The sequence below is a fragment of the Lissotriton helveticus genome, chromosome 5_1, assembly GCF_964261635.1.
Source record: "Lissotriton helveticus chromosome 5_1, aLisHel1.1, whole genome shotgun sequence".
Lineage (NCBI taxonomy): Eukaryota > Metazoa > Chordata > Amphibia > Caudata > Salamandridae > Lissotriton > Lissotriton helveticus.
Genome location: NC_136065.1, coordinates 1358503799 through 1358530676, shown reverse-complemented (window position 1 = coordinate 1358530676; position 26878 = coordinate 1358503799). Strand labels below are relative to the sequence as shown.

Genomic DNA, 26878 nt, shown 5'->3' with positions numbered 1-26878 from the left:
ATTGTACTTGCAATCGGTCTCTCCCATCTTTATCTCAGTATGTTCATATTCCCCTTCTCTCACTCATCACCCTGGCTTTCTCTTTTCCTCTCCCTCCCTCTCTCTCGCTCACTCGTTCTCACTCTCTTTTTACTCCTGTAGACAGGACTCTCCAGGCTGGATTTCTGTGAGGTCTTGCCTAGGGAGTGGGAGCAGTTAAGAAATACTGAATCGTGGCGTGACACCTTCAACTTGTGCCTCTCTGCGCATATCCAGCTTCCGACTGCATGGTGTGACTCACTGTTGTGACTGCAGGGTGACATGTTGTGCTTTCAAAGCCCCTAAATACACGCATCTCCTTAATGTCTATACCCTTGAAAAAAGAAGCCAGCAGCTCTCTTGCGTCCCTGGCCTCCGCTGTTGACTTCCCTTCAACCCCTTGCCTCTCATTCTGCCCCTTCGTCCTCTCCCGCTTCCCACTTTTCTTTGTATATTTATTCTTCTATCTCTTCCCTTTACTCTCTTGATCTTTCTCTTTTTGTGTCAGACTGTTCCCTCTCTTGCATGCACTCTCTATCTGCTGCTGCCTCTCTTCCCCTCTCTAGCTGTTCTCTCTGCCTCCTCTTCTTTCCTACCTTCTCTTTATACTGTCCTTTTTGCTTACTCACTGTTGCCTTTTTTATCGCCTTACCCTATCGCTTTCTTTAACTTTGTCTTCTAACCTGGTTTCTGCATCTTTCTGTTGCTCTCGTTGTATCTCTTCTCTCCTCTCTCTTCTCTTTATCTGTCTCACCTTCTTCCTTTTTCACTCTTTCTTTGTCACTCTCCAGTCTCTACAATTCTTTTTGTGTCTTTCTCCCACACTGTCACCCATACTCTCCCTTTCTGTTTCTCTCTGTTCTTTCACTCTCTCCACTCCCTCTTCCGCTCTCTCTCCCTCTCTCTCCCCTCCCATCCTGTCTTTGTCCTGCCTCAGCTGCCCACCTTCTTCCTCAGTCACAAAAGCCCTGCTGCCTCTCTGCTGCAGTCTCCAGTCATTGTGCCAGGCTCAGGAGGGGGCGTGCAGTGAAAGGCGCTGACATCATGCAGGCAGCACTCAAGGCCATTCTTTCTTCAGACTCGGTTATCTGCTTCCCCCTCTCCCACAAAGCCAGGCATTTGGGAGCTGCCTTCTCCACATTATCCACAGGTTAATAGACTTAGGGCCATATGTAGGTGGCCCAATACCTGTCGATAACGGTGAAATTCGTTAAATTTCACCGTTACCGACCGGTATTTAGGCATTTGAGATGTAGGGAGGATTGGGTATTATGGAATCAGTAAATACCGATTCCTTAATACCGATTCCTTATGGCCTTGCATTTAAGAAATCGGTAATACCAATTCCTTAAATGCAATGTAGGTAGCACATAAATTAGTGCACCTGAGCCCTAAGGAATCGCTATTTACCACCAACTCCAAGTTGGTGGTAAATAGCGATTTCCTTTCAAAAAGCACTTTTTTTTGCTTTTTGAAATGTGCTATGTGGCACACATCCCTGCCCTCAGGACATGCATGTGTGCCACATGTGCACACATGCACATTTCAGGGATGCAACAGGGTGTCCTTTGGACACCCTGGCACCCTTGAAATACATCCCGGTATTATCGATTCGGTAATACCGAATTGGTAATACAGAATGTCTTCACATTCATTCCTATGGGCCTCCAGGCCCATAGGAATGAATAGGTAAGTATTCGTTATTACTGAATCTCAATTACCGATTCGGTAATAACGAATATTAAGAATTCAGTATTTTTTACCGATTTCTTACCCACATCTGAAATACCAATTCCTAAATTCTGAATCGGTAAAATTCGGTATTTAGGAATCGGTATTTCCAAGTTACCGACATCTAGCCTTTAGAAGCTTATTATGGGTGTGGTGATTCGACTGCTGAAGGACCATGTCCGCCCCCGCCAGCAGCCCATGACGCTCCAAAGAATGAAAATATTTTGAGTCAACCAAGGGGCTGGCGGTGTGGAGGTGGGGATCTTGCAGTGGTGATGAGTACTATTACCAAATATATTGGTGCCAGTATGTGAGTTAAGAATGCATATGTGTCAGATGCACACATATGCATGATATATGAGAGACCATACCAAATACCCATTACTGGGGTATGGCCCATATGTGGCCAGTCCAGCAATGGATATATGGTACGAAAGGGTCACCCTGTAGATCGCCTCACACGGTCATAATCCTCAGGGTGAAGATCCTGCTGTGAAGGGGGACCTGGAGGAAAAGACCCATTATGGAATCTGCCCAGAAGAAGAAGAAAGAGGTGAGTACACATCCAAAATCCTTCGTCACCGCCACCTTGAAGCAGGCCGTTGGACTGCCACGCTCAGCATAGGGAACAGCCAACTCGTAATACTCATGGCGGTGCAGCTCCCCTGTACCGCCCTATGGTGGCGGCATTTCCCAGATCGCGAACCTGAAGGTCGGCTGTCAGTCTCGGCGGTCCAGCGGGGACTTCGCAAAGCTGATTTACCCAACATGTAATACGGCAATCAGACCACCGAGCTGACCGGCCCCAGTGTGAGGCTGGAAGTCAGGGTAGAAGAAGGCCTTGTGCTTGGAGAAACCCCAAACCAGTATAGTCCAAGAATTTGGTCCCTGGCTCAGGGACTCCATGACCGTGGTCCATGGAACGTTGACACCCACACATCGAGAAAGCTCTCCCTTCAACGAGAAGGCGACCTGTCAGATTGAGAAAGAAGAATGGTTGGAGGCTTTTGTAGGTGCTCTGGCAAATCCCCAACAGGTACATCCTTACCAATTCTTTTGTCATCTGATGGGCCTCACCTTGATTCTTTCAGACTTGCTTTCACCACTGCTGTTTACATCCTTAGATGGAATGGAGTTTGGAGAATGTGCTGCCCTGGAAGGTACTTTCTTGGATGCTTGCGAATGTTGAAAGCTGCCTAAGGGACCGGAGTTCTCTTGCTTGACTGTCACAATTTTGCATGTATCTATAACTCTGTTCTTCCATGACTGGTCTTTCTCTTCAGAGACCTCGAAGTCATAACAGTGCACTGGCACTGATAATGGACATTAGACCCTCCAGAGCCCTGTTCTGGCACAGGAGATCCCTCTCTACCTACATGGGGCTTCTCTTCAATTATCTAGAGTGACTGGGATTTCAGATCAGTGTCACTGGGACCAAGCGACGTATTCCCACACATGGTGTCACTGTGTCACTATTCAAAGAGAGTCAGATTCTAATATCCCACCATTCTGGGATCTTGAGTATTTATTGCTCATGCTGTCTAGGTCTGCGATAATCCATTAATGTTGGTTCTGGAAGATGCATGATTGTTTTAGCAAATCTGTCCTCACCCCATCCAGCACAATGCATTCTGCACCTTTCCAATAGTTAAGTCACAGACACCCCTCTTCACAAGGCCTGTGAGACATCTCATCATTTTATCTAATAAAATTCACAAAATACCATGACATTTGTTGAAATTATGCTTTTGTACTTGTTATAAAGGGGGGTTTCTAGTTGGCAGAGGTAGGTACCTTTGTCCAAATAGGGACCCTTGCTTCTAGTTAGGGTAAGGGGGATACACACTCTGGATAACCCCTGCTCACCCCTTGTTATTTTGGCAGGAGCAGACAGGCTTATCCCAAAGGCAAGGTGTAAAGTATTTGTACCAACACTCACAGTAACACAGTGATAACACCACAAATGGACACCACATTGGTTTAAAAAATAAAGTATCTTTATCTAAACTTAACAATCCCCAAACGACAAAAATCCAACATACAGTATTAAGGAAAATTACTTTTAAAAGGTTTTAGCAACTGAGTCCATAGATAACTATGGATGTGTGATTTCTTGCAAAGGACCTGTTGTTGCGACAAAATTCAACAAGCCAAACAGCCATAGCCATGGGAAGCGCCGAAAAACAAAGAGGTGCATCGGTTTCTGAGACCCTCGTAGATTCGATGCAACAATTCTGCTGTACATAGGGAAGCGATGCATTGGGTCCGGTCTGTAGGGGGAAGCGATGCGTCGCCTTTTGGATGAATCCAATCCTCGAGTGATGCATCGAGGAAAACTTGCCACACAGGGATATTGCGTGGAATTCCGGGAAGCGACGGTGAGCGATGCAACGGCGGCGAGCGGCACTGCAATGATTTTTTCTGTGGCGTATCTTGCAGTGGGGACAGGCAATTCATCGATTTCAGCAGCGGTGCAGGAGCTTCTGCTCGCACCGTGGCGTTACGTCAGAAAAACTGGTGCAAGAAGAGCGATGCATCGATTTTCTTGTTGTTGCGTTGCTTTCCAGCTCCCAACAGCAGAAACAACTTCCAAAGGCCCAGCACTGTCACAGGCACCTCTTGTCATGTCAGAACTCCCAGCAAAGAAGTCCAGAGGAGCTGGGGGTGAAGTCTTTGTGTTCCTGAGACTTCAAAACAGGAGGCAAGCCCTTGGAGACTTTCCTCAAGCGGGGGACACAGCACACAGCAAGGTCCTTCTCCTTTCCTTGTCTGTAACAGCAACTGCAGGCCAACCCCAGATACACAGCAAGGGCAGTACTTCTCAGTTTCTCCAGCTCTTTTCTTTGGCAAAGGATCCTCTTGATTCCAGAAGTAGTCTAAAGTTCAGGGGTTTTAGGTCTAATACTTATACCCCAAAATGTCTTTGTTCTCTTTGTGCAAGGGTCTCTGAGCCCAGCCCAAACCAGTTTTGTCCTCTCTGGTGCAGCTGCCCGGCTTGAGGTTGAGATAGCATTGTGTAAGGCAGACAGGCCCTATTCAGGTGCAAGGGAAATATCCTCCCACCACTCTAAATGCAGACCGGGCCTATTCAGGTGCTACTGAGAACTCCTCCCCTACTCTTAATGAAGCCCAGGTTTATTCAGCACAGCCCTGATTCCTTCGGGAAAGGCAGGCCACACATCAAACTCCAGTGGCTGTCTGAGAGAATGCACCTCCCCAGCCCCTGTCACTCCAAAACCAGACACTCAATACACAAACAGGCAGAGGTACACAGAATGGTTAAACAAGAAAATGCCTACTTTCTAAAAGTAGTACAAAAGGGGGTGGTGATGGACGGAGCATCAGAATCAATCAAACACTCACACCCAGTCAAAAGATCTGGGTTTAATCCATCACCGTTCTTTAGCCCACTCTGCCACCCCAGTTCAGACATGGCTATATGCAAATCAGTCTGACCCTGTGCCTCATGGGAACAGTCCAGCCTGAACTGCCAAGCCATGTCTTCCCTGGACCGGAAACAAGCTTCCGAGGACCAGTTTCTGGCATTCCAGCCGTCTTCAGCCCGGCTTGCTTGAATCCAGTGGCAAAGTGAGCAAGGGATTCACGTCTGAGCATACCCTGCCACACTTATGGCGGCCAAAAGCAGTACAAAAGGGGATGGTGATGGACGGAGCATCTGAATCAATCAAACACTCACACCCAGTCAAAAGATCTGGGTTTAATCCATCACCGTTCTTTAGCCCACTCTGCCACCCCAGTTCAGACATGGCTATATGCAAATCAGTCTGACCCTGTGCCTCATGGGAACAGTCCAGCCCGAACTGCCAAGCCATGTCTTCCCTCGACCGGAAACAAGCTTCCGAGGACCGGTTTCTGGCATTCCAGCCGTCTTCAGCTCGGCTTGCTTGAATCCAGTGGCAAAGTGAGCAAGGGACTCACGTCTGAGCATACCCTGCCACACGTCCATCATCCCCTTTTGTATCGCTTTGTTCGCCCTAACTGTGGCAGGGTATGCTCAGACGTGAGTCCCTTGCTCACTTGGCCACTGGATTCAAGATAGCCTGGCTGATGAGGATTATGAATCCGAAACCTGTCCCAGGATGCTTGTTTCCGGTCCATGGAAGACATGGCTTGGCAGTTCGGGCTGGACTTTTCCCATGAGGCACAGGGTCTGACTGATTTGCATATGGCCATGTCTGAAATGGGGTGGCTGAGTGGGCTAAAGAATGGTGATGGATTAAACCCAGATCAGTTGACTGGGGGTGAGTGTTTGATTAGCTCAAACGCTCCGTCCATCATCCCCTTTTGTATTACTTTCTAAAAGTGGCATTTTCAAACACACAATTTAAAAATTATCTTTACTAAAAGATGTGTTATTAAAGTATGAGTTCAGAGACCCTAGACTTTATTTCTCTATCTTGTCCCAATAGGAAGTTATATTTATAAGATGTTTAAAAATAAACTCCCACTCTATCCTGTGGGGCAAGATAGCCTTTCAATAGTGAAAAACGAAATTGCCAGTATTTCACTATCAGGACATGCCACACACACCAGGGCATGTCCTACCTTTCATATACACTACACCCTGCCCACAGGGTTACCTTGGACCTACCTTAGGGGTGACTAACATGTAAGAAAAGGGAAGGTTAGGGCCTGGCAAGTGGGAGTACTTGCCAGGTCGACATGGCAGTTAAACTGCGCACAGGCACTGCAGTGGCAGACATGAGGCATGCTTTCAGGGCTACTCATGTGGGTGGCACAATCAGTGCTGCAGGGTCACTAGTAGCATTTGGTTTACCAGCCCTGGCACACTTAGTGCACTTTACTAGGGACCTACGAGTAAATCAAATATGCCAATCGGGGAGAACCAATCATAATATCAATTTACACAGAGAGCATATGCACTTTAGCACTGATCAGCAGTGGTAAGTGCCCAGAGTCCTAAAGCCAACAACAGCAGGTCAAGAAAAAATAGGAGGAAGAAGCAAAAAGTTTGGGGATAGCCCTGGAAAAACGGCCAAGTCCAACAGTAGTGAACTGTGATTTACCAGTATTGCATCACCTTTTTATCCAATCGCACATCTCATGTTAATAAGTCTTGTGAGATACCAAAATTTTGAGGAATTCATGATCTTCACTTAACACAAAAGTCAGGTAAATTGAGAATTTTGCTGGCATATTTAAATTTTCCTCAGGCTTACTCATCACTATTCCAGTGGATCATAGTGGCATACCTGAAAATAAACAACAAAGAGAGGAGATAGAAACAAACTTGGTGAAAGTCAGGTGTGCAATTGAACCCAGACTGGAAAGCACTCGTATAGAGAGAAAAGGCATATTGTTTTTTATTGTAAAAAGAGATCTCTTTTCTATACAGGTAGTAATATGGGAATTGTTGGAACTGATATCCTTGATGTGGTGTTCCTCTAAATCTTTGTATTCCAGCCTTTTCTTTTTGCTTGCTTTAGGACTCTGCACACTTTACCACTGCTAACCAGTGCTAAAGTGCTTGTGCATTCTCCATTAAACATGGTAACATTGGCTTACACCAATTGGAATATTTAATGTTCATGTAAGTCCCTGGTAAAGTGGTGCTACATGTACCCAGAGCCTGTAAATTAAATGCTACTAGTGGGCCTGCTGCACTCATTATGCTACCTACTCAAGTAGTCCGGAAAACATATCTCAGGCCAGCCATACAGCTTGTGTGTACCGTTTTAAAATTACCACTTTCTCCTGCAAAAAAAAACCTTTTGCTAAACCTAAACCCTCCTTTTTACATATAAGTCACCCCTAGGGAAGGTCCTAAACAGCCATAGGCAGGGTCCAGTGTATTTTAGGTTTTACATTTCCTGGTAGTGAACAACCATTAAGTTAGTTTTTCATTATTATGGGTAACTTTTTACATGTAATAAAAGATAACTTTCAATTGGGAGCATGTAGGAATGTCAAGTTTGGTTCCTACAGAATTGTAATTTACAACTCTCTTTAATGTTAAAGCCTTATTTTAAGTCACAAATCTCGAAAATGCCATTTTTAGAAAGTTGGAATTATCTTGTCCTAACCATGCAGTGCCAGCACCATTGGTCAAATGACTAAGTGTAGCTGACAGTTGGTCTTTGTATATTAATCCCAGACAGTGAGACAAATGGCAATAGGTGTTGGCAGGATTGGCCATCTCTGACTTGATGAGAGAAAAGAGCTGTCACCTATCACACTTGCACATCACAAAGGCTCTGCCGGAGCACACTCACAAAGGGGTTGACACTAGTTGTTTGTGAGCCCAGACAAACTGGGGTCAGGGCAGTGAGGCAAGAAATTCCAGACAGCTCTGGGGGTGAAAACCTCCAGAACCTTCTCCTATCGCAAAGTGGGTGCTAGGTATAGATATTGGACCCCCAGACCCGACTCTTCAGTGCACCCCTGGACCTGTGGAAGGCTCAGAAGGATTGTTGTGCTGCTCTGCAAGAAGGACTGCTACTTTATTGCCCTGCTGTCTAAGTGAAAGGACTGGATCTGCATCTTGAACCCAGGACCAGCAGAGTGACTCCAAGGACTAGTTGACTTGCCTCCTAATCAGTGCCTCAGGTGGCAGCAAAGGCTCCAACCACCTTAATCCCAGCACCTGGACTTTTTCTGCTGTGATTCCTGCCCCCCAAAGTTCTGCCAACCAGTCCTGGACCCTTGAAAGTGGGCCTGAAGGTGCTCTGCCAGTCCAGCTGTGGTCCTGTGAAGCAGAACTGATGCAGCATGATGCATTTCCTCGCAGCCGCATTCAAACCACTGCAAAGCGATGCATGTCCAGTGTCAGACCTCGCCTCGTATCTCACAGTCTCTTCAGAACCGCTGCTATGCGACGAACCTTTGACACAGGCCTTCTCATTGCAAACCCTTGTCGACTGCATCCTTGATGATGTTGCAGGACCTCACATTGCAATCCAACAGTTCTTCGGAGCCAGTGGTGTGTGAGCTATCTTGAAAGCAGGACTCTGCATCGCAAGCCTCTCGTCAACTGCATCCTTTACAACTATGAAGGACTCTGCATCGAAGCCTAGCATTTCCTTAGAACCAATCCCCTCAACCAGTATCACAATTTTCAACAGGAATGTCATACGCAGTAGACATTTTGAACTTGTATAAAAGGTTTACCGACTTTAGCTATCCTACTTCAGATCAGTAGTGAGTACTTTAGCCAGGGCCAGCTTTAGCGTCGTGAGGGTGCGCCCCTCAAACCCAACACAGTTACCTCCATCTTCAAGGATTTCCTCACTACCAGCCTCCAATGCTGTCTCTCATCTCTTCTGAGCTCATCTTTTACATGTATTCATTGTATAGCACTACTCATCCCAATGTAGACTGCCAGAGCCCTTTACATGACAAACATATACACAACAATGAGTCATAAAAATATATAAATCAATGTATTGGAAATGTTACTAAAGTCAATTAGGACTGAAAGCTGTAGGAGTCACATGTTATTGATACTTGTAGGCATGCTGTTTTAAGAGTGCTTAGTCTGGAGATATGAGGGAACAATTTTACTAAGATTTCACACTTTACAGTAACTAAAGGTGCTGCGGCGCCATATCTACTAAGATATAGTGCTGGACCTCTTCCTCTAGTGCTGGTGTGCCTTGGGCTGCTTTGCACCAATGCACACATCCTTGAACCATAATGCATTGGTGTGTGCATGATGTTAAGCATAAGTTTTATACTGGAAGGGTACCTTTCTGGCATCAATTTAATGATTTTAACAAAGTTTAGCACTATAGCACTTTTTAAGTGTGCTGTATGCTGCAGCACATCTGCAAAGCGGGAACAATTTGAAGAAAATATATTTCCCCCCAACTTTATGCCTGCCTCAAGGAGGACTAGTTGTTGATGCCGACCTATTACTTTCAAAGTTAGTAGATAAGGATTAGTGGCAAAATTTGAGTGTGGGTGAATGGGAATATCCAAGTACCACCCACTCATTGCCACCCCTCGCTCACTCCTTAGATGCAATTGCATCAGAGAAGCCAGCGTGTGAGCAGCATTCTGAATGAGCTCGGATCTCGCCCCAGAGAGGCCAAAGAGTGAATGTGTGGCTCCATTTGCTCCAGTTATCGAGCTCCGGTAAAATAAGTGGTGGGACGCCGTCCAACCGCGTGGTACCCCGACTCGAGCCCTACAGGCGCGGTGCGTCCATTGGGGCGTAGGGGCGAAGCCCCACTAAGCCCCATGGACCCACCACGTCATCACTAGAAGCCAAACACAATTATTTTAAAAAATCGCGCTATCTGCCGGCCGGGAAACCGGGAGACACCCGACCTTCCCGGAGTGCGCAGGGGGGGGGGGGAAGGATCGGGCTGCTGCAGCTGCGCAAGTGTATTTTTGGGCACAAACATGCCCGCGCATGCGCAGATCGTTTTCTTGTGAATTCCCCCTTAGAGAGAGGACCAGGGGGCGGGCCGCAGCCCCCGGGGTTACACAGGGCGACTGGGCGAGGAGTCATGGTGCCCCCCCCAGCCAATCCTGGCGCAGGATTGGCTGGTCACTACATAGCCCGGTTACATAACCCCTGACGGATAGCACGGCCGACTTTGGTGCTGGGAAACCAGGTTCGAGCCTCTTATCGAACCATAAAAATGTATACATGACTTACTTTGGTGTTAAATAAATAGATATTTTAAAAAACAAATACAAATGATGTTCCGACTAAGGTGTGAAATTGGTGTTGAATAAATACATGTTTTTAAAAACAATTAATATTAATCATGTATCATTGGTGCTGGAGTACAAGGTTCGAGACTGGTATTAAACACTGACAAGCTGTGTGCAAGTTATATGGTCATAAAAATAAATGAATGATGGATGCAGGATGGGTGGATGGGTGGACGCATGAATGGATGCAGGATGAATGATGGGTGGATGAATGGATGGGTGGATGCATGAATGAATGATGGATGCAGGATGGATGCAGGATGGATGCAGGATGGGTGGATGGGTAGATGAATGAATGATGGATGCAGGGTGGATGGATGGGTGCATGAATGAATGATGGATGCAGGATGGGTGGATGGATGGATGGATGATGGATGAATGATGGGTGGATGAATGGATGGGTGGATGCATGAATGATGGATGCAGGATGGGTGGATGAATGAATGATGGATGCAGGATGGATGCAGGGTGGATGGATGGGTGCATGAATGAATGATGGATGGATGGGTGGATGCAGGAATGGATGCAGGATGGATGATGGATGGGTGGATGGATGGGTGGATGGATGGATGGATGGGTGGATTGATGGATGCATGAATGAATGATGGATGCTGGATGGGTGGATGGATGGGTGGATGAATGAATGATGGATGCAGGATGGATGGGTGGATGGATGGGTGCATGAATGAATGATGGATGCAGGATGGATGGGTGGATGGATGGGTGCATGAATGAATGATGGATGCAGGATGGGTGGATGGATGGGTGGACACATGAATGGATGCAGGATGAATGATGGGTGGATGAATGGATGGATACACACTCTGGATAACCCCTGCTCACCCCTTGTTATTTTGGCAGGAGCAGACAGGCTTATCCCAAAGGCAAGGTGTAAAGTATTTGTACCAACACTCACAGTAACACAGTGATAACACCACAAATGGACACCACATTGGTTTAAAAAATAAAGTATCTTTATCTAAACTTAACAAGCCCCAAACGACAAAAATCCAACATACAGTATTAAGGAAAATTACTTTTAAAAGGTTTTAGCAACTGAGTCCATAGATAACTATGGATGTGTGATTTCTTGCAAAGGACCTGTTGTTGCGACAAAATTCAACAAGCCAAACAGCCATAGCCATGGGAAGCGCCGAAAAACAAAGAGGTGCATCGGTTTCTGAGACCCTCGTAGATTCGATGCAACAATTCTGCTGTACATAGGGAAGCGATGCATTGGGTCCGGTCTGTAGGGGGAAGCGATGCGTCGCCTTTTGGATGAATCCAATCCTCGAGTGATGCATCGAGGAAAACTTGCCACACAGGGATATTGCGTGGAATTCCGGGAAGCGACGGTGAGCGATGCAACGGCGGCGAGCGGCACTGCAATGATTTTTTCTGTGGCGTATCTTGCAGTGGGGACAGGCAATTCATCGATTTCAGCAGCGGTGCAGGAGCTTCTGCTCGCACCGTGGCGTTACGTCAGAAAAACTGGTGCAAGAAGAGCGATGCATCGATTTTCTTGTTGTTGCGTTGCTTTCCAGCTCCCAACAGCAGAAACAACTTCCAAAGGCCCAGCACTGTCACAGGCACCTCTTGTCATGTCAGAACTCCCAGCAAAGAAGTCCAGAGGAGCTGGGGGTGAAGTCTTTGTGTTCCTGAGACTTCAAAACAGGAGGCAAGCCCTTGGAGACTTTCCTCAAGCGGGGGACACAGCACACAGCAAGGTCCTTCTCCTTTCCTTGTCTGTAACAGCAACTGCAGGCCAACCCCAGATACACAGCAAGGGCAGTACTTCTCAGTTTCTCCAGCTCTTTTCTTTGGCAAAGGATCCTCTTGATTCCAGAAGTAGTCTAAAGTTCAGGGGTTTTAGGTCTAATACTTATACCCCAAAATGTCTTTGTTCTCTTTGTGCAAGGGTCTCTGAGCCCAGCCCAAACCAGTTTTGTCCTCTCTGGTGCAGCTGCCCGGCTTGAGGTTGAGATAGCATTGTGTAAGGCAGACAGGCCCTATTCAGGTGCAAGGGAAATATCCTCCCACCACTCTAAATGCAGACCGGGCCTATTCAGGTGCTACTGAGAACTCCTCCCCTACTCTTAATGAAGCCCAGGTTTATTCAGCACAGCCCTGATTCCTTCGGGAAAGGCAGGCCACACATCAAACTCCAGTGGCTGTCTGAGAGAATGCACCTCCCCAGCCCCTGTCACTCCAAAACCAGACACTCAATACACAAACAGGCAGAGGTACACAGAATGGTTAAACAAGAAAATGCCTACTTTCTAAAAGTAGTACAAAAGGGGGTGGTGATGGACGGAGCATCAGAATCAATCAAACACTCACACCCAGTCAAAAGATCTGGGTTTAATCCATCACCGTTCTTTAGCCCACTCTGCCACCCCAGTTCAGACATGGCTATATGCAAATCAGTCTGACCCTGTGCCTCATGGGAACAGTCCAGCCTGAACTGCCAAGCCATGTCTTCCCTGGACCGGAAACAAGCTTCCGAGGACCAGTTTCTGGCATTCCAGCCGTCTTCAGCCCGGCTTGCTTGAATCCAGTGGCAAAGTGAGCAAGGGATTCACGTCTGAGCATACCCTGCCACACTTATGGCGGCCAAAAGCAGTACAAAAGGGGATGGACGGAGCATCTGAATCAATCAAACACTCACACCCAGTCAAAAGATCTGGGTTTAATCCATCACCGTTCTTTAGCCCACTCTGCCACCCCAGTTCAGACATGGCTATATGCAAATCAGTCTGACCCTGTGCCTCATGGGAACAGTCCAGCCCGAACTGCCAAGCCATGTCTTCCCTCGACCGGAAACAAGCTTCCGAGGACCGGTTTCTGGCATTCCAGCCGTCTTCAGCTCGGCTTGCTTGAATCCAGTGGCAAAGTGAGCAAGGGACTCACGTCTGAGCATACCCTGCCACACGTCCATCATCCCCTTTTGTATCGCTTTGTTCGCCCTAACTGTGGCAGGGTATGCTCAGACGTGAGTCCCTTGCTCACTTGGCCACTGGATTCAAGATAGCCTGGCTGATGAGGATTATGAATCCGAAACCTGTCCCAGGATGCTTGTTTCCGGTCCATGGAAGACATGGCTTGGCAGTTCGGGCTGGACTTTTCCCATGAGGCACAGGGTCTGACTGATTTGCATATGGCCATGTCTGAAATGGGGTGGCTGAGTGGGCTAAAGAATGGTGATGGATTAAACCCAGATCAGTTGACTGGGGGTGAGTGTTTGATTAGCTCAAACGCTCCGTCCATCATCCCCTTTTGTATTACTTTCTAAAAGTGGCATTTTCAAACACACAATTTAAAAATTATCTTTACTAAAAGATGTGTTATTAAAGTATGAGTTCAGAGACCCTAGACTTTATTTCTCTATCTTGTCCCAATAGGAAGTTATATTTATAAGATGTTTAAAAATAAACTCCCACTCTATCCTGTGGGGCAAGATAGCCTTTCAATAGTGAAAAACGAAATTGGCAGTATTTCACTATCAGGACATGCCACACACACCAGGGCATGTCCTACCTTTCATATACACTACACCCTGCCCACAGGGTTACCTTGGACCTACCTTAGGGGTGACTAACATGTAAGAAAAGGGAAGGTTAGGGCCTGGCAAGTGGGAGTACTTGCCAGGTCGACATGGCAGTTAAACTGCGCACAGGCACTGCAGTGGCAGACATGAGGCATGCTTTCAGGGCTACTCATGTGGGTGGCACAATCAGTGCTGCAGGGTCACTAGTAGCATTTGGTTTACCAGCCCTGGCACACTTAGTGCACTTTACTAGGGACCTACGAGTAAATCAAATATGCCAATCGGGGAGAACCAATCATAATATCAATTTACACAGAGAGCATATGCACTTTAGCACTGATCAGCAGTGGTAAGTGCCCAGAGTCCTAAAGCCAACAACAGCAGGTCAAGAAAAAATAGGAGGAAGAAGCAAAAAGTTTGGGGATAGCCCTGGAAAAACGGCCAAGTCCAACAGTAGTGAACTGTGATTTACCAGTATTGCATCACCTTTTTATCCAATCGCACATCTCATGTTAATAAGTCTTGTGAGATACCAAAATTTTGAGGAATTCATGAACTTCACTTAACACAAAAGTCAGGTAAATTGAGAATTTTGCTGGCATATTTAAATTTTCCTCAGGCTTACTCATCACTATTCCAGTGGATCATAGTGGCATACCTGAAAATAAACAACAAAGAGAGGAGATAGAAACAAACTTGGTGAAAGTCAGGTGTGCAATTGAACCCAGACTGGAAAGCACTCGTATAGAGAGAAAAGGCATATTGTTTTTTATTGTAAAAAGAGATCTCTTTTCTATACAGGTAGTAATATGGGAATTGTTGGAACTGATATCCTTGATGTGGTGTTCCTCTAAATCTTTGTATTCCAGCCTTTTCTTTTTGCTTGCTTTAGGACTCTGCACACTTTACCACTGCTAACCAGTGCTAAAGTGCTTGTGCATTCTCCATTAAACATGGTAACATTGGCTTACACCAATTGGAATATTTAATGTTCATGTAAGTCCCTGGTAAAGTGGTGCTAAATGTACCCAGAGCCTGTAAATTAAATGCTACTAGTGGGCCTGCTGCACTCATTATGCTACCTACTCAAGTAGTCCGGAAAACATATCTCAGGCCAGCCATACAGCTTGTGTGTACCGTTTTAAAATTACCACTTTCTCCTGCAAAAAAAAACCTTTTGCTAAACCTAAACCCTCCTTTTTACATATAAGTCACCCCTAGGGAAGGTCCTAAACAGCCATAGGCAGGGTCCAGTGTATTTTAGGTTTTACATTTCCTGGTAGTGAACAACCATTAAGTTAGTTTTTCATTATTATGGGTAACTTTTTACATGTAATAAAAGATAACTTTCAATTGGGAGCATGTAGGAATGTCAAGTTTGGTTCCTACAGAATTGTAATTTACAACTCTCTTTAATGTTAAAGCCTTATTTTAAGTCACGAATCTCGAAAATGCCATTTTTAGAAAGTTGGAATTATCTCGTCCTAACCATGCAGTGCCAGCACCATTGGTCAAATGACTAAGTGTAGCTGACAGTTGGTCTTTGTATATTAATCCCAGACAGTGAGACAAATGGCAATAGGTGTTGGCAGGATTGGCCATCTCTGACTTGATGAGAGAAAAGAGCTGTCACCTATCACACTTGCACATCACAAAGGCTCTGCCGGAGCACACTCACAAAGGGGTTGACACTAGTTGTTTGTGAGCCCAGACAAACTGGGGTCAGGGCAGTGAGGCAAGAAATTCCAGACAGCTCTGGGGGTGAAAACCTCCAGAACCTTCTCCTATCGCAAAGTGGGTGCTAGGTATAGATATTGGACCCCCAGACCCGACTCTTCAGTGCACCCCTGGACCTGTGAAAGGCTCAGAAGGATTGTTGTGCTGCTCTGCAAGAAGGACTGCTACTTTATTGCCCTGCTGTCTAAGTGAAAGGACTGGATCTGCATCTTGAACCCAGGACCAGCAGAGTGACTCCAAGGACTAGTTGACTTGCCTCCTAATCAGTGCCTCAGGTGGCAGCAAAGGCTCCAACCACCTTAATCCCAGCACCTGGACTTTTTCTGCTGTGATTCCTGCCCCCCAAAGTTCTGCCAACCAGTCCTGGACCCTTGAAAGTGGGCCTGAAGGTGCTCTGCCAGTCCAGCTGTGGTCCTGTGAAGCAGAACTGATGCAGCATGATGCATTTCCTCGCAGCCGCATTCAAACCACTGCAAAGCGATGCATGTCCAGTGTCAGGCCTCGCCTCGTATCTCACAGTCTCTTCAGAACCGCTGCTATGCGACGAACCTTTGACACAGGCCTTCTCATTGCAAACCCTTGTCGACTGCATCCTTGATGATGTTGCAGGACCTCACATTGCAATCCAACAGTTCTTCGGAGCCAGTGGTGTGTGAGCTATCTTGAAAGCAGGACTCTGCATCGCAAGCCTCTCGTCGACTGCATCCTTTACAACTATGAAGGACTCTGCATCGAAGCCTAGCATTTCCTTAGAACCAATCCCCTCAACCAGTATCACAATTTTCAACAGGAATGTCATACGCAGTAGACATTTTGAACTTGTACAAAAGGTTTACCGACTTTAGCTATCCTACTTCAGATCAGTAGTGAGTACTTTAGCCAGGGCCAGCTTTAGCGTCGTGAGGGTGCGCCCCTCAAACCCAACACAGTTACCTCCATCTTCAAGGATTTCCTCACTACCAGCCTCCAATGCTGTCTCTCATCTCTTCTGAGCTCATCTTTTACATGTATTCATTGTATAGCACTACTCATCCCAATGTAGACTGCCAGAGCCCTTTACATGACAAACATATACACAACAATGAGTCATAAAAATATATAAATCAATGTATTGGAAATGTTACTAAAGTCAATTAGGACTGAAAGCTGTAGGAGTCACATGTTATTGATACTTGTAGGCATGCTGTTTTAAGAGTGCTTAGTCTGGAGAAATGAGGGAACAATTTTACTAAGATTTCACACTTTACAATAACTAAAGGTGCTGCGGTGCCATATCTACTAAGATATAGTGCTGGACCTCTTCCTCTAGTGCTGGTGTGCCTTGGGCTGCTTTGCACCAATGCACACATCCTTGCAACATAATGCATTGATGTGTGCATGATCTTAAGCATAAGTTTTATACTGGAAGGGTACCTTTCTGGCATCAATTTAATGATTTTAACAAAGTTTAGCACTATAGCACTTTTTAAGTGTGCTGTATGCTGCAGCACATATGCAAAGCGGGAACAATTTGAAGAAAATATATTTCCCCCCAACTTTATGCCTGCCTCAAGGAGGACTAGTTGTTGATGCCGACCTATTACTATCAAAGTTAGTAGATAAGGATTAGTGGCAAAATTTGAGTGTGGGTGAATGGGAATATCCAGGTACCACCCACTCATTACCACCCCTCGCTCACTCCTTAGATGCAATTGAATCAGAGAAGCCAGCGTGTGAGCAGCATTCTGAATGAGCTCGGATCTCGCCCCAGAGAGGCCAAAGAGTGAATGTGTGGCTCCATTTGCTCCAGTTATCGAGCTCCGGTAAAATAAGTGGTGGGACGCCGTCCAACCGCGTGGTACCCCGACTCGAGCCCTACACTAACCACAGCTATTGGAAACAAGGGGCCACCCACCATTTTGGGTAGAAATCCCTCCTTGTTTTTCCTTAATCGTGGCACGTTTATAGGTTGTTTGTGAAGAGATCAGTGGCCAGAATTAATGTTTACTGACACTTCCTGTCCTAGAGAGGAAACAAATGACTCGGTAGCAAATGTTTCCTCTCCCACAGCCAGAGCTCTGGCTTGGAATACGGGTTATTTGCCTCTGGAGCACAGGCAAGGCGGGGTGGAGCCCTAGTGCTTATTTTCCTATGCTAGACGGAGTCTGCTGGTGCACATCTGCACCAAGAAGCACATCTGCAGATGTTAAATCCAGTGATAATTCCTGACCTGCGTGTCTGCTTCAGAGGGAAGTGCAGCCCCTACCTGGGAGACAGACAGCCAAAGAGACTCTCTTGAGGAAGACCCGGCGGGGGGCCGTCCTGGCACGGTGGACACCGCGAGAGGGTGGGAGGCGGAACCCCTGTAGGTGATAAGATGGCTAAAAATACACCCACTGCCGCATGTTGATGGTAGTAACATTCAGAGCCCCCTGACACCTAATTATAACTATTTTTGGGATGTTGGTGACGGGAAATAGCAACGTGGGAGTTATTTTTGAAGCTCTGGCAGGAGAAAAGCTGCTTACTCGAGATTTCCTCTGACATCAGAATGGATTTACCGGAGGGGACACTCAAAGCATCGCCAGGCTCGAGGCGCTAATGAACAGGAGTGCAGAGGATCACACAGGCATCGCTGCCGCCGCTCGCCTGCGCCCGCTCCTTCCGGCATCCGGAAACTGTCAAAAGACTAGGAACTGCGAGCATTTATTTGCGAGAAGTTCTACACTTAGAAAGAGAGACACGTGGGAGCGGAGTGCCCACAATGGGAGGGCACACTGGTCCGAAAGTAGAGCGCGACCAGGCTTTATCGAAGGAGGTGGATGCGGGTGGCCCTTGGAGTCATTGCGTTGCTGTGTTCTGATGCCCATGTGGTCCTGTGGTTCTTCTATTAGTGGGCCACGTGATGCTGTGGCAATGCCCCAGTTCGCCATACAGGTGGCACAGGACTCAGTGGAAGTGGCATACGCTTCCCCTACTGCTGCTGTGCGAAAGGTGGAACTTCAGATTCCTTTATTGTGTTTCACATGATATAGTCTGCTTAGATGGTTACTGCACTGGGTTGTCCAATCTGAGACTGTGTGTATAGTTGAAGCCCTGAGCTGGTCTGGTTAGAGGGTGGGAGAAGAGCAAGTTACTTACCTTCAATAACACATTTTCTGGTAGAGACTCTAACTGCAGATTCGTCACCCAAGAACATTGGCATTGGTGCGGAGCTTGAGAGCGTAAGACACACACAGGGCCCTGGCTCCCTGAGAGAACTTTCACTGGGCTTGGGCCGGGGTCCGATTAGCAGCTCTTTCAGGGAGAGAGAGAGCGCAGCAGGAAACTCGGATTGCGGTTCAAAAAATGCAGTGTTTCCCTGCTGGAGGGACCTCTCACCTTTGGAGTGGGGACAAACGGCCCCCCGTAGGTTGGGTTCAATCAAACACTGCACCCACACTAACTCAAGCTCCCTCAGGTGACGGAGTGTGACACTGCTGATCCAGTTACAGGAGCCACACTCCTTTCATTGGGGTCACTTATGAGTCTTACAGCCAGATTCAACAAACTAAAATCGTCTCGCAAAGGGCCAGATTCTGAGAATCTGGCCCTTTGCGAGCGCTATTTTTGCATTTGGGATTCATCATTCCAAATGCAAAAATCGCAATTCTAGAAATCGCTAAATTGCGATTAATTGCATTTAAGGAATCTCAATTTGATATTCCTTAAATGCAATTAAAGAACCATTTTAAAATTGCGAATTTGCAATCTGGGGCTGCTATTTACCGCGAAGTCTAACTACGTGGTAAATAGCAAAAACTTTGAAAAATGCACTAAGGTGCATTTTTCAAAGTTTCATGTTGCGCACACACATGCCCTAAGGGCATGTGTGTGCGCAACATATGTGCACACATCAATTTCAGGGGTGCAACAGGGTGTCCTCTGGACACCCCTGCACCCTTGAAATCGCAATCTTAATTTGCGAATCGCTAATTGCGATTAGCAAATTGAGATTGTCTTCCCATTCATTCCTATGGGCCTCCAGGCCCATAGGAATGAATGGGGAGATATTCCTTAATTGCGACTCGCAATTTGCGAGTCGCAATTAAGGAATTATTAGAAATCGCTATTTTGTAATTGATTTCTTGATGAATAGCATTTTGCTATTCCTTAATAGTGATTCGGTATTTTTCGCTATTAAGGAATAGCAAAATGTGTTCTTGATGAATCTGGGGGATAATGCCCTCCATACACCCCTGCCTTGAGTGGACTCTGGTTTTAGGTTTTTTACTTTATGACAATCAATTTTAAAACTCTGTATATAAATATTCTGAAAACCTTTTCTATATTTTGCTGTGATTTTAATTAATCAGTAATAAAATATTTAACTGCCTGACTGGAATATTGAGTGACCAGGTGAATACTGTCCAACACTGGGGGTGGAATGAGGACTGCATAGTACTGAATAATGCTGTGGTTATTGTACAGTACTGAATGTTAAAGGACGTGCTGCACAGTACTGGACAAGGGAGGGGGGTGAATGCCTTACCCTACTTAGCGCAAGAGCTGAATACTGCAGAACACTGGAAGAGAGGGCTAAATACTGCACTACTGCACTACTATGAGTGAGGCTGTGGAATGCACGCTGCTCTGAGGTGGCTCTGAATATTGCAGTTATTTGGATAGGGCTAAATATTGCACAGTGCTGGTGGATTGGTTGATTATTGTACTGTACTGAGTAAGTGAGCTGTGCTGAACCATGCTGGGGGATAGAGGGAAATATCATACAATAGTTGGTGAATACTGCATAGTACTAGGCAATGAGGGTCAATCATCAAAATATTGTAGATCCTGAGGGTATATTCCGATTACAAATGCTGAATGATGGTCTTAACACTGTCCTCTGCTAGGTAAGGAAGGGTCTCTTGCCCAGTTTTCTGCTATATTCAAAATACTGAGTAAGGGTTAGAACACCGCAATGTACTAGCAGAGGCTACACTTACAAAATAATGTGTGATGAGGGTACATTCATAAGAATGTAGGTAAGGTTACATTTTTCCTTTTATTAGTATTTTATTCAGTTTCCTTCATGACAGGCTGTACATCACATTTCCATGTAATTCCCATAAATGACATGGCATTATGCGTATTTACCTAATCATCACAAATTTAGTAGATCACATATGGTTACACACATATTGCTAGTTAGGAGGAAGCATACACCTACGATGAAATCCATTGACAGGCCCCCATACCCATTTATTCTGAACTTGATAGGTTTGCCACTCTAAAAATTAGAACAACACCCCAGCAAAATGAGAGTGATTCGTCCAGCAGAAAGGGACCATATTCTGCCTACACGTTCCTCTTCATCCAGGCCCATGTGCTCACCTCTAAAGCCCAAGTAAGGCCTAGTAGGAAATAATTGCCAATTTACATATACATTGTTCTTTCCTAAAGTTGCCTTCCATTTGAGGCATCGAGTTTTGACACGCATTTGCATTTATGACGCGTGGGCTAGTTTCTTAGAAATGCCAACCTTGCTGACACAAAAGAACTTCGTGAGAATACTGCCACACTGACTTGGCATTATGTGCAAGGCATTCCCATGTGAAATACAAATGTGTTTGTTATTACGTCCATATAGCGATGCAGCTGTCGCAGGAATATAAACAATAGACATCTTGATCACAATCACAGCCCGAGGCAAGGATGCCGGTTTCTATATATATCCTTTTATTTCCTAATACAATCTGAGGAGACACTTTTGACTTTGAGGAGTCTCTGCATACTGAAGGTTTCACCTAGCAGCTCATTTGTATCTCCGGAATGGGTGTCCAGTTCGTGACCACGATGGGGTCCTACATTCTCACACACCCGGTAAAGGGATAGATCAAGCAGAAGGGGGTTTCTTAGCAGACCATCCATTCACACCATAGACACGTAGGTTAGGGTTTGCATCGTAGGAGTACACTAGATTGTCTGTTATGAGCCCCGGTGAACACCCAATTTAGGCCTAGGTAGCTAGACAACCTTTTATTTTTATTTGTCCTACCTTGCTCTACATACCGGCTCTGGCACTGACCTTTTACCTAGTTATGTGCAGAATAAATGTTGTGTGGTTTTCTTCAAGAACTAGCCTCATTTATTATGCATGAGGATTCTTAGTATCACCCAGCAGGATTGCCATCTTCTGTATAATAACTCTGTACAAAATTCACTGCTATCGTCATCCTTGGACGACAGGCTCACAGTGCCATTACGCATCTAGGTAGAAGACCTGAGGGCACCTTTTTTGCATAAAGGAACTATATCTTCACTGGGCAAACCAGAGGAGAAACGTCCATGCTGACAAAAGACGCTGAGGTTCTTGCTCTGCAGAAATTCCAGCACGCAGTGGTCGGGCATCCCTTGCAGGGTTTCCAACTTGAGACCAAGATGGGGTCCTTTATTATCTCCCATTAGGTAATGGGGTTGGTTCTTTCCTAGGGGGATTCTTGTCTTTATACCCAAATGCATGCTAGGTACACTTACATACAATTAGATAGGGTCAGCATAGTAGGAGTACGCCTGATTTTTTCTATTTTTCTATATGCCTGCATATATTCACTGTTTTAACACCATAATAGAATTCTACCTATTATTACTCTGTTGGTGCTCGCAATCTTATATATCTGTTTCTGTCTAATGGTTGTTGCAGCACACATATTTTATATTAGAATGACGCTGGTTCAATAAATGCTTATTGAAAAAAGTCCCCATCATTTATTCTGTGTATCTCTCTGAGACTGAGTGAGCACGAGTGACTGAGTGAAAAGTGCTGTACTGCTTCCATGATCCCTGAGGGGTCAGGGTTGTCATGTTCGATTTTTGCCAGAAACTATTCGCTCCTTGGTAAGGGGGGCTTATAGCGGCACTGTGAGCTAGCTTGTCTACAGGCTAACATATCTTTTGTGGGTGTCTGGAATCCGTCTGGAGACCAATCCCATAGTTTATATTGTCTAAACGTGCAGATCCTATATAGATTTATAGGAACTACACGACAGTCATAATACTGTATATGTATGCATATGTAAGCTGTGTCACCAAGATGGTGGGACTCTGTTTTATTCACTGTTTTGACACTCATTATAACTTTTGTCTGCTTCTTTCAATTAATCACTGCAGCACATATCTTCTATACAAGAATCACTACGGTTCAATAACTATTGAAAAATGTCCCTTTGTGTATTCTTTGCATATTTCTCTGAGCGAAAGAAAGCGCAAGTGATTGAGAGAAAAGTCCTAGGTCTGTCACCTGAGGGAACAGGGTTGCCATGTTCACTAGTTGCCAGATCTGTTTGCTCCCTGTCTAGGTTCAGAGGGGCTAACGGTGGCACTGTGAGCTAGCTGGTCCAAGGTACAACATATCCTGTGGGGCTGCATGGAATCAGTCTGGTGCCATCCTCAGTTTATGTTGTCCACAAACGTGCAGTTCCTACTAATTAATGGGAACTATACAACAGTTCGGCCCCATCTAATTCCAAGCATACCATTTCAAAGTGGTCTTTTATTTGTATTGGCTTTCAATACAACATTCAGGTCATCCAACCTGGTCATATTCAACATTCCTCTGGGTTGCTTCTATATGGAGGCCAAAGTATTACCTTCTGCCACTGCCACTTCAAGCATTCTCTCATCCAGGATGCTGGGGTTAGAGGGGTGATGGCTATCTGTTGCTTAGCCAGGCCAAATCAGCAACTTATTCTCAAGCCTAGCAAGCATCTACTTTTTAAACAGACCCAACAAGACTCCTAGTAGTGCATTATCATATTACATCCCAGTAGCCTCTTTAATCATTTCCTGCACCATTTCCCAGTGGAGTTTGAGACCTGGGAAACTACAGAACATATATAGTACATTTGCAGTAGTACTCCAACATTCGGGGCAATCATCAGGACGGCCAGGAAGATCCTATCTAGTCACTTATTTGTGAGGTACGCTCTATGACGTGTCTTCTAATGGAAGAACTGAAATCAGGCGTTTCTACTTTCAAGGGGTATTGAAGAATTTGATTACACTCTTTCCCTTGCTTCCATAAAAGGAGAGCTATCGATCCTAGGCTGTGTAATTAAGCTTAGACACATCACTGTTAAAGCTCTCCTGACATCACTGTGCGTCAACACACCTTGTTGAGTGTCATAGGGGGTTGGTTCCTCCTCTCTCTAATTCCAAGTGGATTTCAGATATCACGCCACTGACCCGAATACTAGGAACTGACCCACCAAGATTAGCATACATTGTCGTAACTCCTCAAAAATAGTGAGTTTAGGGTTCCTCCGATCAACCTCTACTGACATTGTATCCCAGGTTACTCAGGTGTGGATGAATCAATAACAGGATCTCTGAAAGTCAGTGATGTTTTTAACTCTTCACAGTACTTGATGCCATTACAAATTGTTGCATATTAGCTGACAGGGTTTAATACTGCCATACCTAACAAACTGTATAATATTGTGCAATTGACTTTATAACGTACCAGGCAATACAGATGAATGATGAACTTCACTCAGTGAAGGAACTAAACATTGAACTGCACTGTATAAATGAGGTGAATGCTACACAGTACTGTCTGATGGGAGCAAATACCGCGATACATTGCACTCCGTTTTGTGACAGGCTCTACCCCAGAAAATATAATGTTAAAGGCTGAAGCCTACACAAAACTGGGCGATGCTGTAATGAGTTATGCAGCGATAACTCAACAGTAATGGATACGCCTGCAAAACACATTCTGTTGTTGGAGTGTGTATTGTACAAATCTGGTTGATAATGTGATTTGCGCACAGTATTGACAGATGATATTCAGTTCAACCAGAAAATCTGTGTCTATTCCTTAGTTTGTGGCTAAACTTGACCTATCTCACTTATTCTATACACTGAAGTTGTCTGGGTCTTCTGCATCATCTTTCCTCTATTATGCTCCCAAAAGATAAGCGGTTGAAGCTCTCCCTTTCTCTTTTTATACCATTATCGACTCCTTTGGTATTCTGCCTCATTCCTTTGGCCAACTACTCACAGATATTTCTCTCTCCTTCGTCTGTTCCATGCACAGAATCTTGGCTAACTGACAGTCTCTCTGCTCTTCACCTTTGTGTCTTCCTAATCTTCTTACCTTAGGTCTTCTTCAGTACGGAAATCCAAGTGTCCTATTCTTTTGATCTAATTTATACCACCATATCAGATTAGGGTTTTTCACCATACATTTTATGAGGTTCAATTTTCAACATTTTATTTTTTGATGTTTATGTTTTCTGTGTAACCTATTTTATCCAGAGCCCAGTGGTCTGAATAACTTAATCAAAAGGAGTTGCCAAATTACAGCATATTCAAAATGCTGCTGCATGAGTCCTCCTTGACTTGAGAAAATATGTTGGTGTCTCTTCAAAGACCAGGAAGCTTCAGTGACTCCGTCTCCTAAAATAAACCTCTTTCAAAGTTGCATCACATTCACCACAACACCTCAGGTTACATTGTACTGGAGAAATCCAGACGTGCAAACCCTCTTGCAGTGTGTGATCCAGTTCCCAAATTCTCTTGGCAACGAGCTCTACAAATGCAGGGGCTGGACATATGATTCAGAACCCAAGGTGCTAGCTTGTAAAACTCCCTCCCACTTATTTTTTTTTCAATAATCTTATTTTTAGGAAGAAACGTAAGACCTGGCTGTATGACAAACATCCTTACATGACAGACTGATCTTCAAGATGGTTTTCCTCTCTGATTTCTATATTTTGCTAGCATCAACAAAGACCTTTAATCAGGATAAAAGTTTGCACCATATGAATATTTGATTACATAGATACATAATTGCAATATGAAATCATGAATATGAATCACAAAAATATTTATGTTGACACTGCATCTGAAGACTACTTCAGTGGGTAAGAATGTAAATGTACTTAGTGCACCATAGAGATTTAAGTGTATTGTCACTGTGCTTAGTTAATATTGGTTCCTGATCGTTATTTAAATGCCATAACTATAGGAGGTTGTATTTATATCTTTAAATATGAATAGAACTTAATACTGTTTTTTTGCTTTACTCTCTTTTTATAGCTCTGGCGACCAAACAAACCTATGTCAGCTACAGCAACCATGCCATCTAACATTGCAACTTTGTGACCATCCCCATCAGCCTTCACCCTGTGGAGGGCACGAGGGAGGCCGTCGGCGCCACGCGGCGGCAGAAGGAGTGCACGTTTCTCCTGCGCATCGCCGGGGTGCCGGGTTCCACAGCCAAGGGCTACTGCGGTGCTTCTGGGGAGGATACTGGCTTAATAGCAAACCCAGAGAAGGGACACGAAATGCAAAGACAAACAAACATACCGCCGGATGCCGGGGTGGCGGGACAAGGTTGCGCAACAGACACGCGTGACGGACGGGAAGTCTTTCCGGGGCAGGACGTCTTATGTCCGCTTCGTTTAATTTTGTCAAAAAATTGTGGGAACGTTTGTGGATTGTGGAAAAGTACTTTTTTTCTTCTTTCACTCTCAAAGACTTCAGTTCTGCTTCTGATTTTTCATTCTCACCAGTTATTTTTGGTCTATTTCCTTCTCTCCTTTGCTTTCATTTCTGCCACCACCACCACCCATTCACTCTCATTCCCTGCCCATTACTTCGACACCTTGTTGCAAAAAAAAGTAAAAAAAACAAGCAAGACAAAAAAATCAGAGTGTGTGGCAGTGCCGAATCCATTGTTGGTTGATCAGTGTATGTAATGAAATATGATTTGAAAAAAACACGTTTGCTTTATGTACCGACCAATCAAAAGCGAGAAAAAAACGAAGTCCAGTGCCTGACTGTTTATGAATTATCCGATGCCGATGTGTAAAAGCATGAAAAAGTCTCATTTTTATACAAGAATATTTCTAATAAAAGAGAAAATGCTTGGTTTTGTAGAGAGGACTCCTCCTTTTCAGAAATGCCAGAGACGTGTCTTCAGATCTTTTTGTTCATTAACTTTGCCCATCAGGTGCGCACATTATCCTCCCTGTCTGTGCCAGACGTCAAAAAGTCTCAACTAAGCTTCAAGTTACATTTCATGTGTTTCTTCCAAAGGGTGAGTATCAGTCTGCATCTGGGATGTTCTGAATGCTTTTTCAAATCTGGTAGAGGCATCACATTACACACTGTTAAAGG

At 45.1% G+C, this 26878-nt stretch overlaps 1 protein-coding gene across 1 annotated transcript in view; it reads left to right on the top strand.

The window, feature by feature from the left end:
* Window positions 1-26637, top strand: part of GRM4 (glutamate metabotropic receptor 4) — a 1152011-nt gene extending 1125374 nt beyond the window's left edge. The window contains exon 10 of the mRNA XM_078644246.1: window positions 25796-26637. Coding sequence (XP_078500372.1) covers window positions 25796-25845 — 50 coding nt within the window. The 3' untranslated portion in view covers window positions 25846-26637. The remainder of the gene's footprint in view (window positions 1-25795) is intronic.
* Window positions 26638-26878: the final 241 nt, after the last annotated feature.